The sequence below is a fragment of the Lissotriton helveticus genome, chromosome 6 (genome assembly GCF_964261635.1).
Source record: "Lissotriton helveticus chromosome 6, aLisHel1.1, whole genome shotgun sequence".
Taxonomy (NCBI): domain Eukaryota; kingdom Metazoa; phylum Chordata; class Amphibia; order Caudata; family Salamandridae; genus Lissotriton; species Lissotriton helveticus.
The window spans coordinates 1,708,262,144-1,708,281,597 of record NC_136067.1 but is presented as its reverse complement, the minus strand read 5'-3'; the positions used below and the strand labels follow the sequence as shown (position 1 = coordinate 1,708,281,597).

General features: G+C 43.5%; 1 protein-coding gene across 1 annotated transcript in view; it reads right to left on the bottom strand.

Moving 5' to 3' along the window:
• The window catches only part of LOC144763712 (uncharacterized), a 3,323,440-nt gene that overhangs the window by 607,881 nt on the left and 2,696,105 nt on the right, over positions 1 to 19,454 (bottom strand). Inside the window, exon 8 of the mRNA XM_078649576.1 lies at positions 13,919 to 14,083. Coding sequence (XP_078505702.1) covers positions 13,919 to 14,083 — 165 coding nt within the window. The remainder of the gene's footprint in view (positions 1 to 13,918; positions 14,084 to 19,454) is intronic.

Here is a 19,454-nt window from a genome sequence, read left to right as displayed (position 1 = left end):
GGGCTCTATACGCGACGTCAGCCAGTAGATCTCTTACGGGTCCCACTAAAACAGCGGTGCAGGTGTGGTATCGGGCTACGGCGGCCACGGGATGGGCTGACAGACCGACCCGGGCTACTCCACTCTATGCCTCGGATAAACTTGGCTCCCTTTGGCAATCGAAGGGATTCGATCGGTGGGACATGATAGGGATCAGCAGGGTCGATGATGTGTGGGTCAAGGGTAGGATCAAAACTTTTGAGGAATTGAAAGTTGAATATGGATTGAATGATAGGGAATCCTTTCAGTATGCGCAAGTCCGGCACGCAGTCTTGTCTGTTTTTCCCCGCGGCTCGGACGTGCCGGAAGCATCCCCGCTTGAAGATAGGATACTAGATGGGCATGTCCCTGATAGCACTATCTCGCTCATTTATAAAAAACTGATTAATACTAGGATTGACTTATTGGAAGGCCTCCGAGGGTTGTGGACCGGTGATGGTCTGGAGCTCGATGATGAAGACTGGCAGGCCGCGATCTCTTCCCCGAAAGAGGTGGCTATCCCGGCACGCCTTCGGTTTGTCCAACTCAAAATTCTGCATAGGGTGTATGTGACTGGTCCGCGTCTGGTGCGAATGGGATTCTCCACGGATGGATTGTGCAGGCGTGGATGCGGTATGGTGGCCACATTTCTCCATATGATTTGGGAATGTCCGGCTGTGCTGAGCTATTGGAATCGCGTGCATGCGGTAATGAGTGAGGTTACGGGTGTGCGGCTGATGCCTGAAGCGCGGAGGTGCTTGCTGAACGTCTGGGAGCCGAATGATTACAATCTGGCGCAGCTTCGATGGGCGACCTTGGGTAACATGATCGCCAAGCGTGACATTGCCCAGCTATGGGGCGCCCAGAGGCCTCCGACAGTCTTAGTGTGGAAACAAAACATGGATTGGTGCATGTTTCGAGAAAAAACGGTTTATGTTTCCCGTGGCACACCTGGCAAATGGGGGAAAATCTGGACTCAGTGGAACACATACCGTGGTGATATATGTACTCCCCCCATATCGGACTGTGATATTGACTTGTCTTCCTCCCAACCTGATGTTTCCTCCGCAGGATTATAGATGTTTTGTATACTTCTGGTCTCCTTTTCCCCCCCTCCCCCCCGATTTACTGGTTGCAACGATATCTGATTTACGTTTGTACCCCCCCCCATGAGCCGAATGGTGACACAAGTCTATTGTAATGCCTTGCTATGTTTTGTTTTTCTGTTTTCTTGTTTTTATTTTCAATAAAAAGTTTCAACAAAAAAAAGAGGGAGATACAGATGAGAAAGAACTGAGAGAGAGGCAGAGAGAGTGGGGAGATAGGAGAGAACATGGTGATACAGAGACAAGTTAGAAAGAGAAGAGAAGGGGTGGGGAGAAATAGTTGATAAAGGGACATGCATGATATAGAGAGACAGGTATGGAGAAGAGGTAGAGAAGAGGTAGAAAAGAGGTAAATAAATGATAATTATGTGAGTGAGAGATAGCTCAGCAAGAGTGGGGAGAAGGGTGAAGAGGTAATAAGGAGACATATATGTAATCAAGAACAACTGATAGAGAACGGTAGCAGTGATGATAAAGAGACACGAGAGGGTGAGGTGAGAGAAGAAAATAGGTGACACAGAGACGAGTAATATGGAAAGGGAAATAGACAGACAACCCAGTAGAGAAGAGATGACAAAAAAGCATGGAAGAAAGGGCAGAGGAGAGGAGTGAGCTAAAAGACAGAGAATGTGAGGGGAGAATCATAGGAGATGGAAGATGTGAAGGAGAGAGTAAAAAGAGGCCACATGAGGTAGAATATTAGTAGGAGAAGACACAAATAAGTAGAATAGCTATGGGAAAGGGAAACCTGCAGAGGAGTAGAACACAAAGGAGAAATGTGAGCATGTACTATTACAAATATAGATTAACATTCTGGAGTGTTGGCCACTTGCACAAAGAACAGCATCACCAGGTAGAGCACTAACGTATCCTTAGCTATACATTTTCTTGGAATGGCTGGTTTTAACCTTTTCTCAGTTGCCTAGGTATTCGACGGCAATATGCAACATAGGGAAACCACGAAGATGAAAAAGAAGGCTACACTGGAATTACTTTTACAGTATCTCAGAGAGATAGGTCTCATTGGAACTGATAATCTCAAATGTCTTCAGCGGCAGTATCTTCTAATGACTTTGTAATACACAAATGGCCTTTGTAATAAATACCTATATGGGCCAGACATAGTACCCTTAATTCTATGGAGTATAACATCATGTAGATTCTTCACTCTATTAATCAATAACATAGCTTGGTCTTGAGCCATCTGGAACATGTAAATCTGCCCAGCAGTCATCTGAACTTGAAGGACATTGTCATAGTGCATACAAAATAAAACAATAACTCTCATAAATGCAGCCCATTTCACTGAGGCCAAGAATGGAAGAAGATTTCTGGACAGTCTGGACTAAACCTTTCACTTCTGTCCTAATGTTGGGAACTAAAGAGAGTTGATGGCCAGTATAGACTCTCAGGTTCTTAACGGTAGAGCTGGTACATGATGCTGCCAAAAGGAACTCTGGTAAAGAAATCAGAGACTAAGATCGAATAGCCACTGAAAGTTGGTTTACTTACTCTCATCCACTCAAGAAGCTGTTATTTGCTCTCTCTATTGTCAGACAGGAGGGGATAGAATACAACAACCCTCACTCTATAATGGTGCATGCCACCTGATTGAAAAGAAGAGGCAGCACCAAGCCTCAGAATGATGGCAGTCTAATTTCTGCCCTTCAAGATTGCTTCTTCGATCTTGCCACTACAAATGGTTCTGGAGTGAAATGATAATCAGCAGTAGAGTTGACCAGCTGTAGACTAGCCAGAGATGGCAAAGAAACCAGAAGCCTGGAGTGACTCACTGCTAGTTGAAATTCTGATCTGAAAATGCTTGGTAATAAAGGTATCGGTCTGACCCAGGCTGAATATAGTAGGGAAGTAAAAAAGTAGCACATGGCACTGAAACGGCAAAGAGGACCATTTGGAACTGAAAGACTGTAGGACATCTGAAGAGTGAGAGAGTACACACTAAGGGGTCGGCAAGGGGAAGAATGTGGTGCAGTGGTGAGCAGGAGGATGCTTAGATGCGCTTGGGAGGTTCTGTACTGAAACGAAACGCTATGGAACTCTGAAAATTGGAGCTAAACTCCTTTTTAAGTGTACTAATACTTGAGCATGTTCAAGTGATCAGAGTTTTCTTAAAAGCATTTGCTGTATTTCGTTTACTGACATGTGCAAGACAACGGTGAACTCTGTGCATGGTTTGGTTGCTGATGGATGAAGGCAATCATTCCATGATTACATTTTGCCACTCAGAGGCCACAATCTCTGTGAGCCATTAAGAATGTGGAAACAGAGCATGGCAACTACCTTCCTCCAGATGAAACCTTATTTAAGTGTCATATTTAGTGCTGAAAGTTCAGTCCAGTTGAAGTCCAGCCATATACCTTTAAAAAAAACGGATAAACTGCAGAACCTTGGGGTAAGTAAAACTTATAAACATGCTGCTGGATCATTTCATGTACCACTTCCTCCGACACTTGGTCAATACCGGCAAATAAGAACTTGCTCTAAAATTGTCAGTCATCCCTGGGCAGACCTTCGTTTTTGAAGGTGGGGAGTTACAACAGCTGTTTTAATCTATTGTGAGACTCACCCTCTTGCCATACCACGTGCAGATACCACAACATGCTGCTGTGCAGGGACCCAACAGTGCTACACCCAGTGAGATAGGGAGGAAAGTAAATGAATCCCTGACTAGATAATATTCATATTTTGTGCTGGATTATAATGAGCAAAAGTCCCAGTTGGTCAACAAACGCTGTGAAGGCAATGCCATCATGAAGAGGCCTGATGGATAAGTGAGCTAACGGAACCCCCTAGCAGCACAATGTTATGGCTTCCATTATTGTAGTACTATAATACATATATTTGCCTTTTCCAGTTCCTAATAGAGCTGCAGGTGCTTCCTAAAGCAAGCTCTGTCTTCCTCAAATTCTCTCTTCCTCCACCCTCTGTCTGTTGATGTCCAATCTCCCTATGGTGATAAATGGACAAACTAAACCAGGGTTTAGACTTATGCCTTTCCGATAGACTGGCTGTCTCAGACAGAGGCACCAATATCTTCAAACACGTTTATGGTTTAATAAAAAGCCTCAAGGTTTCTGCCTTCCATGTCCCCAAATCCTGCAACAAAGTACGGAGCTTGTCAGTGCTTAGTATTTTTTAGATTTGCACTACATAAGCTTTCTGATTAATTGATTAACATTCTTGTCTACAGTTGTTTGCATTCTGGCTCTGCCATTTCCTTACTTAAATAAAAGATCTTTTTAGATCTTCTGATTTCCTCTCTGCCAGCCCCAGCATTGCATACACTAAGAACAATAGTAATTTGTCTAAAATGCCTCTTTTTCTTGTATCAGTAACATACCTATACCCCCGGGTTAGCACCCAGTCTGCTTGAAACCATTTAGTGTGTGCAGCCTGCAGACCTTTTTTTCACTTGAGATACAACAGAGTCTCAATCCACAGTCTGAAGGTTTGTGTAATCTGGGAATAGTTCTGCTGAAAGTGTCTGTATATTGTGCAGTTATGAAAGTCCTTGCAAACGGGAAAGGTGAGGGACATAGATTGCATGCAGGTGAGCAGGGCCCCTTCATCACACCTTGCAGGGGAGCCCCCTAAGGTTTTGTTACGCCACTGACCCTATCTGGAGGGTTAACATGTCCATACCAAGTTTCAACTTGTAAATATTCATCAGTTGATTTCACCACCAGAAATTCTCAGAGCGTCTCGCAAATTATTGTCACATGGTTGAAGCACTATCACCCAAATCCAGTACAGTAAAGGTACCTGTTCTCGTAGGCATGTTTTTTAAAATGAATTAAGCAGGCTATTTTCTTCTTTTTAAAGTGTGTTTTACAGCAGGAACATGTCTGCTTTTTCTTTACACTAATCTCAGCTTCATGTCCTGATTCACTTTTCTATTTGACATACTCATCCTTTCTGCAATACTCACTCTAGCCAGTCCTTTCTGTCATTTCTGAAATGAACGCAAGAAGGGCTACTAGTATACTGATATCTATTCATGCTTCCTCAGAATGTAACCACCCTAGCTGGGCTGCTAAGGTGATGGAGATCCAGTCCTTTTTTCTGTATCTCTTTCTGCTTCATTTTAGTTTCTAGCACAGTTTTTTCTTAACCTGAACCCTCAATCTTGTCCTTCGTTTTGAGATACAGTTACACAGCTCTTGATCCCAAGGTATCACAGCCCACAGATGTATATGTGTCTGAAATTATCTTCAGTAATTCCCATTTACGATCCTGGACAAGAACAGCTGCCATTTTCTGGCATAATGCCAGGGCAGGGGTTTATTGGCGAATGTTACTCTGAATGATTGAGGAAACTGTTTCAACATTTCCTATTAATGTAATTCCTAAATCAAGAACGGGTGCAGTTCGTGCTCATTTGTTTTAACACAGCTGGTAATACTGCAAATGAAGGTGTGCCATGCATAGTAGTATATATACACACAAATATACTTCCACAAGTGTTGCACTCCTCTACAGGTGGCACCATCCCAAGCAGAAGACACATAGTCAGAATTCTGTGCTTATCTTGGGGTGTTGGTTAAGTATCGACTGCTTCTGACTGATTTATCTTAAGAGCAACCAAGAATGCAATTTCATCACCCTTTACGACTGTAAATGACTTTGCCATTAATAGTGTTTATAGCCTGAGGACTGATTGCCTGTCTGCCAAATTGTGATTGTGCGCTGGTCTAATAGGAGCTGCTCCGCCTACTGTTTTTTGCAGTGTGTATTGTCTAAATCGCCTATATAAATCTACTTTTGGATTTAATAATCTTACTACATCCACAGGCGACAAATTTGCTGGAATAGGATATGGCATAAACCCAGCGAATACAGGCAAGGTAGCCCTGTCATTACTTACGAGACCGTGCCTAACATTCTGGTGAGTGTGTCGGAACTGACCACCAAGCCAATCCTGAAGCTCTTGGTGGTGAAAGGGACCTCCAAGTCATGATATGCTCGGTATGTTTGATGTACAGCTGCATGTGTACATGTATGAAAATGCCCAGTGGCATCTACAGAATAAAATTCCATCCAGAGCAAACAATAAATAACAGGCATATGCAGCATGTGCATTTACAACAAGTGCCACTGCACTTCTGGTTGTTGGGACACCTCTGTTTCTAAGATAATGTGTAACTGCTGCCTGGTCATTTACTTCTCTTGCAACAGGAGCCGACATTTTCACTTTTACATGAGATCTTTAATAAGGAAACAGCAGATTGGGTAAAACCCCTTTAACCCCTTCGCTGTGGGGCGTATTCACCTGCTGTGCGGGGGGGAGGGGCTGCGTGCAGAGCCGCCGTGCTTGTGACAAGCTCGGCTCGTCATGGTGCACGGTGGCGCTGTGCTCATGATGAGCGGAGCTCGTCACAGCCACAGCCGTTTTTAACGTTCAAGCACAGCGGGGAAATTATCCCCGCGTGCGAACGTTCCAACGGCCGTGACGAGCTCAGCTCGTCATTAGCACAGCTCAACCGTGCCTCATGACGAGCGGAGCTCGTCATGAGCACGGAAAGTGTTAAGAGTCAAGTTTTACAAACTTACAGTAAACAGGTGTTTCCTATTTGAGCTGAAAGAGGTAACCAATATTACAGCAGTACAATTGGTTCTCTGTATATTTTTGATAACTGTCTTTTTGAGTGTGTAATCAAAGACAACTTAAAGATTCAGATAGTCAAGGCCCAGCTAAGGGTGCCACATTATAGGATCTGGGGCACCCCAGAGCCGCGGGGGTCAGATTTCTACCCGCCTGCTGAAAGGACCTTGTCAATGCATCAATACGAATTAGAAATTAATTTGGACTGCAACCCGTACACAATGCACCAAGCAATAATTTGCAGGAAGTGTTTTCTGGTAACGATCAGTCCCTTAGGATGAGTTCGGGGACACAGTGGAACTCCAAACCCCCTTTCGTAAATGAATAACACACTCAAAATAGCACAAACAAATGGAACATGTGTTTTAAAATGTTCATTTTTAAAATCCTAACCTAATTCATAAACAATGAACGGTAATCACACAGAATGCGAAATAAAATACAACTAAGCATGGTCATCGAAAACAGCAAAAACATCTCTGACATGATTATTGGATCATTAGCATCCTAACACCCTTGAGCTAATTCTAAGCACTTGGGATAATTCTAGCTAAAGCAGTAACTATCAAATCAGTATTTGCGTTTCTCAATATGAATCGAACAGAATAGCTGTGTTTTCATCATGAAATAGCAAGTCAGCTATTCTCTAGCACAGCTTATTCAGGGTTGGAAAATAAACAGCAACAGGGTGAAGGACATTTATTCTTCTAGTCCCTGATATCACCTCCGACTAAGGCTGGTTGATGCTGCGAACCGGCGTAACCTCTGGCGTGAAAGCCCTAGCACTAGTCCGTCTCTGACTATGGTTCAACACCACGGTGATATAGTATCTGATCAGTGATTTTATGTAATGGTATGAAAACAAATGTAGCACGTGCATCAACTTCGATAATTGCCATTGAGTGTGTGGCCGGAGGGGTATGCTGCTTCACATGATATAAAAATGGCCACTGATACGGAGATACTAGGAGCGGGTGGGGTCACGTCTGACCGAGGTGGTGTAGACCCATATACAGCTTACACCTCAGTTGGTTGAGTTGGGCATCTGGGGAAACAGACCTTAGAGAATTATACCCAGCTTTTCTGTAATGTGGCTTTGGTGATTGTGAGCCGAGATATTGCCAGGCGTTGGGGAACCCCAGTCCTGTCAACATTGCAGGAGTAGGAATCGAATCTTAGTTGGTGTATATGGGTGGAGGAGCAAGTGTATAAATCTTGGGGATGTCCCCGCAAGTTTGAGAGAGTCTGGCATCCCTGGAAGGCTACGAAGCCCTGCAATTGAGGAGGGGGGTTAACCACCAATGGGAGGATCTTAGCGGAAGGCCTACCGTTCTGTGTCATCGTGGGTGACTGTATCCCTGGTGAGATATGTCAAATTACCAAAGTTCTAAGCACCGGTAGAGGTAGGAGTAAAACAATACCTGTGTATGGTACATAAATGCTTGTTATGGAGGCGTCTGTCTGGGGTGGGCATGGAGGGCAAGGAAAAATAGGTGGGGAGTTATACGAATGTTTCTTATTGGTGTAAATTTGGCCAGCCTGATGGTCTTGTGGTATCCCTCTGTTATTGGTGTACTGCATGTACTATGTTGAAAATTCCAATAAATAGATTACATTTTTTTTAGAATTCGCAGACACTAAAGTATCAACAAAACTAAACAATCATGGCATCAAATGCATCATATTGATTCACATAGTGATTATATGCACCTATAACTAAAAACAATAAAAGCGTGTTAGCTTAGCCAATAACAGGACAGGACAATAAGTCCACTTGGGCACTAAGAGGGCATGGTACTATGTCATATTAGAATAAAGAGAGGCGTGTGGCACACTGTATTTTTTTTAGGAAAAAAATGATCAATGTGAACTTAGGATTGATTTCTTTCGTTCGCTTGGGTGCTGGTGGGAGTCTCCCTCTGACCCTGGGGAGTGGTACTAAACAAATGATGAATGCGCTGTTAAACTAATAACAGTGTCCCCAACCGGCACTCCTTTGTCCCAACGGAGTGCGGGTTGGGGACACTAATATTAGTTTAACAGCGCATTCATCACTATGTCAGATGAGGCAGTAGTGAGACATGATAGTACCGCTTCTATGCATCTCTTGAAAACGTCATACTTTCCATGAAAGAAATAAAGGAGTCTGAGGATATTAGTAGAATAAAAACAGAACAGACCGATAGGGCTATGGAAACAGAAAATCTTGAACAGGAACTACCAAAGTGTTCCTAACTTGGCAAACTCAACACCATTCACCAGAAATCATGTCACAATGATTGTAAATCCCAAAGTGTCCCAGCCAGCAGAAGCACTGAGAAGTGACAAAACATGCTACACGTCTAAAGGGACTTGCCACTGCCCTGTCAAAGACTGAAACACTGTTGTGTAATATTTGGTTTTCTGTGAATGCCAGATGACACAAGTGGTCTTTTTGAAACAGTTCTATGTTGAGGAGGGATGCAGTGTGCTACCTGAAACTTACTGCACCATAACCATGTATAAGACGACCTGTGTGTCATCATCCAGTTAATACAAATAGGAGCTTCAGTGCACGGACCACAGTCTCTGCAACAAAACATCAAGCATGCAGTGTGTCCTTTTACCCGCTTCTGCCGCACCACAAAGACTTGTTGGAGGGTTCCCACTCATCCTTTTTTGTTCATTATTGGTTCCAAAGGGAATTAAAAACAAGCTGATTTTGGCACCCATAGACTGAATGAATGCGGGGATAGGTGTGGCGCAGCAGCAGAGAGTGGCTGACTTCGGAGCGCGGGGCACACAGTTATATCCCTGGCGGCAGATCAGCTTAGCTGCTTGTGACTCTGGGCAATAGCTCACTTAATCTCCTTGACGTCCTCCAGTGCCTTGACACCCTTAATGGGGTGATATGTTTGATCTTTACAAATAGGAATTATTATTATTATTATTATTATTGTTAATAAATTTTTGTCCAATTTCTCAGTACCTTACTGCATTTTATGAGACCTAAGATTTGTGTGTGCTTGGCTAGCATAGTCGTTCATAGCATTACATATGCAAACGTTTGGCTAACTAGCGGCACAAGATTCAAGATGCTAAACTTAAAATCTAAAGTACCCTTCACACACCCCAAGCCTTGCATTCTACCAAAAACGGATTACTTATATGGGGAAGTTACTAACAGCAAAAGTAGTGGGCGTCACACGAGCCAGTAGTGGGTAGAATTTGTGGTGGGAATGGGCAGACTGTGTAGTGGTGGTGGTGGGCAACACCATCCAAGCAAAAAGTTAGACGCGGCCTCTTACTTATTACTTTTAGCAGTTAAAAACTGATAACCTACCAAAACAATCTTCTTCAGTGACAGGGTTAACAAAAGCTGAATAGTACTGATAGGTAATCTTTGGTTAATTCAAAATGGCACCAAACACAATCCATTTGCTAATGATTTAGCATGTAGAAACTAATGTTTTGTCTTAAAACGATTTCCTCCACCCTTCTATTTATTTTATTTTAGGTTTTTATAGAGCGCGTAGTCACCCAACGGGTATCCCAGCGCTGAACCTCGTGGTCCTGAAGGATGGAAGTGCGGGAGAGAGGGTGAATTAAGGGAAAAGGAGGGTTTTAAGAGATTTCCTGAAGCGCAGGAGGTTGGGTCCTGATCTGAGTTTCAAGGGGAGCGCGTTCCATTGTTGCGCTGTGTGGACCGAAAGGCGGCGGCCTCCTGTGCGGGCCTTTTTCACCCTGGGGACCACAATAAGGTTTTCATGGTCCGATCGAAGCGCTCTGGTAGGTTTGTAGGGTGTGATCCAGTTGCTTAGGATTGGTGGACCTACGTTGTGTAGTACTTTGTGAGCCAGGCACAGGGCCTTGAATATGACTCTTTCCCTGATCGGTAACCAGTGTAGTTTTTTCAGTGCGGGTTTGGCTGAAGTTCTGGCTGGGGTATTCGTGAGCAGCCGGGCAGCGGCATTCTGGGTTTTCTGTAATATTTGGAGAGTGGCTTCCGGGGCTCCTAAGTAAATGGCGTTGCTGTAGTCCAGCCTGGACACAACTAGACCTTGGATCAGTAGTAGTCGGGACTGGAAAGGGAGTAGGGAAAGCACCTTTCTGCATGATCTAAGTAGGCCGTAGCAAGTGCCCGCCGTTTTCCTTGCCTGCGTTCTAAAGGTGAGATCTTTCTCTAACCATACTCCCAAACTCTTAACTTCCATCTTAGGGGCAGGGGCTTCACCCATACAGATGGGCCAGATGTTTGGTGGACGATTCTGTGTTTTATGCCCTAGGAGAAGAATCTCCGTTTTTGACCCATTTAATTTCAGGTCGGAGTCGCTCATCCATTGATGGATATTGGAGAGGCAGTCATGGAGATTGGAAGGCTCTAGCTTGGGGTGAGATAGAGTTACCACCAGCTGAGTGTCGTCAGCATAACTGACGATGGTGACTCCAAAAGGGGAGACCAACTCCTCCAGTGGGGCCATATACACGTTAAACAACGTGGGGCTTAATGAAGAGCCCTGTGGCACACCACACCGGAGGGGGATGGAGGAGGAGCGGCTTTCACCTTCCCAGACTTGGAAAGAGCGTTGGTGAAGAAAGGACGCGAGCCATTTCAGTGCTGTGTCTTTCACTCCGATGTTTTCTAGGCGTTGGGTTAGGACCTGGTGGCTGACAGTGTCGAAGGCCGCGCTCAGATCCAGGAGGACCACTGCCACTGATCCTCCTGAATCGAGAATTTCTCTGGTCTTCTCCACTGCCGCGAGGAGCGCGGTGTCAGTGCCCTGGCCTGGTCGAAAACCCGTCTGAGAGTTCTTGAGGAGACGGTTGGATTCCAGGAAATGAGACAGCTTTTTATTTACAAGTTTCTCTGCGACCTTGCCTATCCAGGGGAGGAGAGAGATAGGTCTATAGTTAGAGAGGTTCTCTGGGTCTAGTGATGGTTTCTTAAGAAGCCCTTTCACGACCGCCTCCTTCCAACTCATAGGGACTTCGCCTTGGGCTAAAGAGGTGTTAATAAGGGCGGTCAGCGGGGGCACAATGGTATGGGCGATGTCTTTGAGAAATCTTATGGGTACTCGGTCGCTGGGGGTGCCACTCTTGATTGACGTAAAGGATACTGCGACTTCCTCTATGGAAACCGGGCCAAGTAGCGCTAGCTGGGGTGTATCGGGTTTCGCGGGGGAATTCCTCTGTGGGGGTTGTAGATCCTTAGTGTTCCCAGAGGTGTCAGGTTTAGCAGCAGGGAGAGAAACCAGGATTTTTTTAATTTTTTCGTCAAAGAAGGTAGCTAGATTGACGCATTTTTCTTCTGCTGCTTTGGGGTCCATAGGTTTTTGAGGGGGGTCAGGGACATGGAGGAGCTCTTTAAGGATAAGGAAGGTCTCCTTGGCTGAGCAGGAGGAGTTCTTTATTTTATCCTCATAGAAGGCCCTTTTGGCGTTATGAAGTGCTAGTTTGTATGCTTTTAGAGATAGCTGATAAGCGTCTTTCTCCTTCGCAGACTTGTCTTTCCTCCAGATACGTTCTGTCCTTTTGCACTCCTTCCTTAGTGCGTTCAGAAGAGGTGTGTACCATGGGGCTGGATTGATCCTTTTGATGTGTTTAAGGGTGCTGGTTAGCGGGACAAGACTGTCTAGGGAGTGGGTGAGCCAGCCGTTAAATTCTCTATCCGCCATGTTGGGATCCGAGGAGAGAGGTGCGGTGGATTCTCTTAACTTCGCTTCCCACTCCTCTGGTATCAGCTTGTGCCACCGTCTCCCGAGTGTCCTGGTTTTGTGTTTTAGAGCCGGGGTGGTTTGGAGGTCCCAATACATGGGTACCAGTAGGTGGTCTGTCCATGGGAGGGGGGTTGGGTCTTGGGTTTTGAAGGTCCTGATATTAGTGAAGATCGGGTCCAAGAGCTGGCCCTTCTCATGGGTGGCTTTTGAGTTCAGGAGATGAAGATCGACTGATGTAAGATCTTCTAGTAAGTTTGCTGCGGTATTATTCGCAGGGTCCAGGAAATGCAGGAAATGCTTCAAGTTCAAGGAAAATGTATACTCTAAAAGCATTGCAGCCACTATATTTATTGTAAATTAAATGAGAGCATTGTTTTTAGCCAGCACACAAAAATAATGAATAAGTACAAAACGAATCTCCTAGTTCAGTCCATTCTAATTACCTTAGGTGCGAAGATAAAACATCACTGTCTGCTTTATTTAATTAATCAACTAAAAAGCCCTAAAAGTTCTTCTCCACGGTTAATATTCTGTAGTCTTAGTACATTTGGCAAAAATTATTGGGTAGCAGATATGTGCCAGCAGTGTAGAGTCGGTGGGCCCAAGGCCCGCCCGCATGATGTATATGGACAACTCAGATACTAGTAAGTGGGGGTAGTCAAGTGGCCACTAGCTTGTGCGCCCAGTCCCGTTTATTGACGGGATCTCCTGGCCGGTGTCACCTGTATTGGATAAGTGTGGGGTGGGTGTAAGACCAGCCCTCAGTTAGGGGCTGAAAAAGTTATACATGCAGTAGGAACCTACAAGCACTACCATATATGTAACTTTGTCACACTAATAGGGAACTTTGCAGCATTATTCTTTTCATGACAAATACCTCCGGTGACGTCCTGCCTCACAAAAAGTTTGTGAATGTTTTTCTCTTGAAAGATTGCAACATTATTAAAAAACACCAGTGTGCTCAGAAACACCTGCTTGCAATTGAAACTCAAGTACAAGCCACTTTAAAGGAAGATGGCACATTACATAAAAACACCACGCGTTCTTTTCTAACATCAGGAATTACGTACAGATACAGCATCCTTGAACAGCCTGTAAGCTGCCAAGTATATCAAAGTCATTAGCTTCATTGCGACTCAGTTTCTCAAAAAGTGTAAATTCGCAAATGTATGTGTGTGGTGGGACTTCCTTGACAAACACTGCTGAAAATGCACTTAGGAACACCTCAACCAGTATTTTCAAGGCAATGAGCTGCTGACATGTTTCGCTTGCACAGTGAACTAGGATCATAAGGACGGCCTAACTACAGATGCCTACTCTCATGAGTTTGAGGTTCTTACAGAGAGAATGGATAGCTTTGCTCAATGGTAGTAAAATTCCACAATTCCAGAAGAAGAGCCTTTCCTGTCAAACAAGGTCTTGTCCTTGAGGGTTGAAAAGAATCAGTGAAACACTTAAAGCACTCAGATACCAACCTGCTTCTTGACTTCCTTCCATTTCCTCTGTGCTGTCCTTCTCCTCTGATATATCCTTCTCTACGCTTGTTTTCCCTTCTAGGCTTTCTTCTTCCACTATGCTTTCCTTTTTCCCCGTGCTTTCCTTCTGCTCGACGGGTTCATTTTCTTCTGTGCTGTTGTCACCTAAAATGAAGAGCACAAACAATAACAAATAAATATAACACCACGATTATAGCAGTCTCCTAGCATGGCAATAAAAAAGGAAGGAATGAACATTTGTGTCTATACATTACTTATTCTGCACACTTGCACAGAACTAAGTCAATGGTGAGAGAAGGTAATTCTTCGAAGAACCTGACAAAGCTGACACAGGCTTTGCGGTTTATGTAGAAGACTTGCTATCAACATGAATGCGAAATGGTGTACCGTGGTTCCCTTTTCCACATAGAAAGAAGTGTATTTATGCAGGAAATTCACTGACAATGTGTTAAAGTAAGTAATGAGTAAATAGGGTGTTCACAATACATCATTGAGCAAAGATTATCTGCATCTAAATTCATCAAGTTCCCAATACATCATTGGGCAAAGAGTGTATAAATCTAGATTCATTAAGTTCACAATACATTATTGGACATAGAGTGTCTACACCTAGATTAATCAACTTCACAATTCATCATCGGACAAAGAGCGTCTAAGAGATTCTCCAAGTTCACAATACATCATTGAGCAAAGAGTGCCTACATCTAGAGTCATCAAATAGAACATCATTAGAACAATGTGTAAGATTAGAAACACTTATATAAAAGTGGACTGACTTAGCCAGATTGTTGTTCTACAGATCTCCATTTATTTTATAAAGTGGAGTTTTCCAAAAGGCTCCATTGGGCAGTAGAAACTGCTATCCTAGCTAACTATTACGTTATCTTCAGAATATTTAGGCCTTACGTTGTCAAACTGAAGTGGTATCCTTGATGACACAAGCCGTCTGGGGTAAGTTCCAGAGGGTTCGGTTTCAACCGCAAAGCTCTGTTCCCTGCATTAAGGTAGTGGAAATTGAATATGTCTGTTCGACATGAAAGGGCAAGGCCTTTAAGAGCCCTGTGAGCTAACCATAGTACTCTGAATTTAGTGCACTGACAGACTGGAAGTTTATGCATAGCAATGCATTTGAGACAACTATAGGAGAATGGAGCAACATCACTGAGTGATTGGGGCTACCAGAAATTCTGCATTTTATGGGTGTTGCATCCAAGTCACCATGTTTTGAGGTGGTCCCATATAAATGCCGTAGTCCAGTGTTTCCCAAACTGGGGTCCGCGGACCCCCAGGGGTCCGTGACACATTCCCAGGGGGTCCGTATGCAGCAGTTGTAAAATTAGGAGACTTTGAGCAACAATAAAAGTGTCAAAGTAATGCTAGTGATTAATGTACCTGCTGGAGAGAGAGGAGAGTTTTGTTCAGTGGCAGCTTTGACTTAACTAATGTAGCACAGAGGGTTAATGTGCCTAATGCAAAGAACGTGTAACATGCATTTTAAAAAGCAGATTTTATGTGCATAGGTCTGTGGTTACTGCTTTTTTCACAGAGATTCTTTTGTTACTGTGCACTTCATAAGTGACAATCTAGCAGAGGGACCTCCTATAAGCTGTCACCAAAGAGCTGCTTGCAAGCTGCATGGTACCAGTTATTAACTTATGTTTTTACCCAATCAATCATTACCCTGATGCTGCAAAAAATATTTATTTGGGAAGAAATACATTTTTAATGTTAAAGTCAGTGCTAGCCACTGTGTTATGTTCTGAATCCTGAGTTTGTACTTTTCCAGACCAAGCACTCTTTAAAAATGCCTACCAGTATGAATGACATGTGAATACACCTTGTAATCCCCTTTACTTTATGTAACATTTTTTTATACACTGATTTACATGTATGATTCATTGTCTCTATATGTGTGTGATGTAAAGTGCTCTGACATCCTACAATGGTATGAGAGGTGCTATAAAACAAAGGAAATATATGTGACAGAGGGGGTATTCCTTCATTATAAAATACTAAGGGACAGATGTGCGACCCGTTTTTATAGGCGCAAACGGGTTCGCGAACCCCTTTTACGCGTGTAAAAACCTATTGGGCCATGTACATAACCTACTTCGCGAGTCGCAATTGTTTTGCGACTTGCTAAATAGGTTTTGCAACTTGCTATTTGGAAGGGGCATTCCCTTCCAAATAGCGAGTCTCAAAACTATGTACAAATGTTTTGCGACTGCAATTGTGGTCGCAAAACACTCGCAATTATCACCTACTTCAAGTAGATAGTAATGCATTTGCAAATGGGAAGGGGTCCCCAGGGGACCCCTTCCCCTTTGCAAATGCATGCAAAATAATTTTTTAAGGGCTGGCAGTGCCCCCAGGGACCACTGCCTGTTCTTAAAATATGAAACGAAAACGTTTCATTTTGTTCTTTTTTTTTAAATGCATGGAAAACGGGCTGCATTTTTTTGAAAGAAAACTGCTTTATTTAAAAGCAGTCCCAGACATGGTGGTCTACTGAGCCCAGCAGGCCACCATCCCTGGGAGGGCTGGCATTCCCATTGGGCTCGCAAATTGCGAGAGGCTCATTAATATTAATGAGCCTCGCAATTTGCGACCCCATTGGGAATCCCAAACAGTGTTAAATACACTGTTGTACATTTCATTTAGCGATTCGCAATTTGCCACTCGCAGTGGGTCGCCGATTGCGAGTCGCTAAATAAAATGGGCGTACATCAGGCCCCAAAATCCTTAGTACTTTGAGTATTTGATTTGTGTGCACACGTGTTTTTTTTTTTTATTACTGTTTTAATATTTGAAATTCAACTCCTACAGATTGCTTGGGGGTCCCCGGCTTCCAGTGGTGCCTGAATGGGGGTCCTCAGGAGTCAAAAGTTTGGGAACCACTGCCGTAGTCCAATCGCGAGGTGAGAATACACCATGTACAAAACTATGCTTGAACTCAGGCAAAATGGCAATCCATAGTTGCCAGTTAGTTTCTGTTTCAATGTCTTTTTCGTAAGACTCAATCCAATCCATCAAGTGTGAAACTCACTTAGTTGAGTCCAGCGAAGGTCACACTCAATAAGAAACGCATTAAGTCAGTCAAATAAGGAAAAGAATACAGGACGAACTATAGAAATACATTTAAATAAAAGAACATTTCAAAAACTTCAAGTCTGCCCTTGTTGAAATATATTATTAAGGGCAATTGGTCTTGCACTGATAGAAGGGAAGGGTGAGGAGTCTTCAGAACCCAGGAGAAAAACACCTTAGACAATCAGTTCGCATAGAGAAATAAACAGCAGGCCATGGGAACTCAGAAACAGGTAAATACCACCGACGGACAAGAAAAATGGCGATTGAATTTCCATCTTTTGTCGAATTTTTGATAGAGGTCAGGTTATGTTCTAGGAAGTTTCCACTGGCACATTTTTCCCAGGACTGTCCCATGACGTCTTTTATACATTTCATTTTCGTGCTAAAGTCCCTGACCAAGTTCATTTTCACTTGTTATCTTTTTATTTTAGAATCAACATATTTGCTGATGAAGAAACGCTTTTCCTATACCGCCACCGATTTTGGGGTGTTGTCACCCCATTCCAAACCTGGATACAGATTTACTACTATCCTCAAAAATAAAGAATTTCGAGTGTATCTAGGGAGGGATTGGGCTGTGACTTTCCGTAAATACGTACGTATGGACTGTTCACAAACCTTCCAGGGCATTATGACCACAACCACTATAGGAAGGACATTTGATTAACATGAGTAACTTTATTTTACAAATGTAATTTCACTTTTAATGATCTATATTACAATTTAGGTGTGCAAAGAGCTTTGAAAATTGGATTACGAGTTCCCACAGATATTCAATCCTTCCCAAAAAGTTTTAGCGCATTGCACTTGTATTGAATGGCCCGATGGTGCTATGGAGGCGACCCTATGGAGCATAACGCCACAGAATATTTCTTACATTGCAAAAATGAAATGAAACCAGAAAGGATTCGCTTTAAAAAGAACACTGTGTTGTGTACTGTCACACTGACCGGCCTTACATATTTAATGGCACACAGGAGATTTATGTGGACGAGTCCTTCTGCTACTATTTTGCACCCGGAATATTTGATGGACCCTGTGAAGACCCTATTTTACTGCATATCTACCATTTTATGCCGGAGCAACGTGTCCTCAGAAGGGACATCAGAATACGTTGTTATGTTCAACTGCCTTTATTTTAGTATTTTTTTACACATACATGATCATTTCCAGGCATATCCACCTTTGTGTTGTTGTTTAGTTGGATTTCTGCAGGATATAGGCCCATAGCAGCCACATAAACTTAGTACAGTCTGTCTTAGTTTGATTTATAATAGGAGATCTTTTTTGTAGTCTGGTTCCCTTTTTGCTACTTTGATGCTTCGTGCCAAGACAGGAAAGCTTCTTCAACCTCTGTAGAGTCCCACAGCAGCTTTATCTACTCTACGGTTCCCATTGCTTACTCTATGTCGCAGGTCTCCTACAAGTGAGTACTCAGGGCTGCTCATCCACAGCGATGGCAATCTACTGGGGGGAGATATATTGTTTGTAGAAATCTGTAGGTCTGCGAATTGGATTTCAGCTCACACACCTTTATATGTCTAAATTATTATTTTTTCCAAGAATTTCGCCATGCTAAAATGTTTAGCTGGATGAAGGCACAGATAGTGCAATTACACATGATTGCCAATAGAATATGCACTTATCGCTTGTTTATATTTTGAATGGTTTAAGTGGATTTACCACATGGCATAGCTTATAACTAAGCTATGGTCAGAGTCCAATTGGCCTTTTAGGCATTCTGGCATTTTTCTGATGGGTTGGTAGCTAGGGGGACAGCCTTTAAGGCAGGAGGAGCTGCCTTGGCCCATCACTAAATACGGTAAGCCAGTTTATTCGAAAAACAGTGTGGTAAAGTCTATAAACTGCTAGCTCGCCTCATTCCATCGCATGGTCCATTGAGGGACTAACGCGAACCTTTTAATAGAGCTTGTTTTGGTCCAAGCCGCCCTCGCTTTGTTAAGAGAATACAATTTCAAGCTCAGGGAAATGGGTTTTAATTTGTACATAAGACTAGTTGTAAGTCTGAGCAATGGTCGCTTGCTCTTATAGGCACAGGGGCCCTGCCCTCGTCTTCTGGTCTTGTTATTCATGCCAATAGTGAATAATAGTTATTATAAATAGATTTATAAAAAAAGAAAAGGCTGACCCTCACTACAAGCAGGAGCCCGGGACACTGAATCCTCGCATCTGATGGCTGGTGCACACACTGAGAGGTGCCTGCTCCAGACACCAGACAGATGTTCCTGGGCTGATGGAGGCTCACACCTGTAAAGCTAGTCCCGGGTGCGTTGGGCTTAAATCCTGAAGTGCCCTAGGTGACAGTCCATCAGGCTGTCACCTCACCCTCCTCCGTCTCGTTACAGGGTCAGGTGGGGTCAAAAGCCTCATTGACCTCACGTTACCGGGTCAGGTGGGGTCAAAA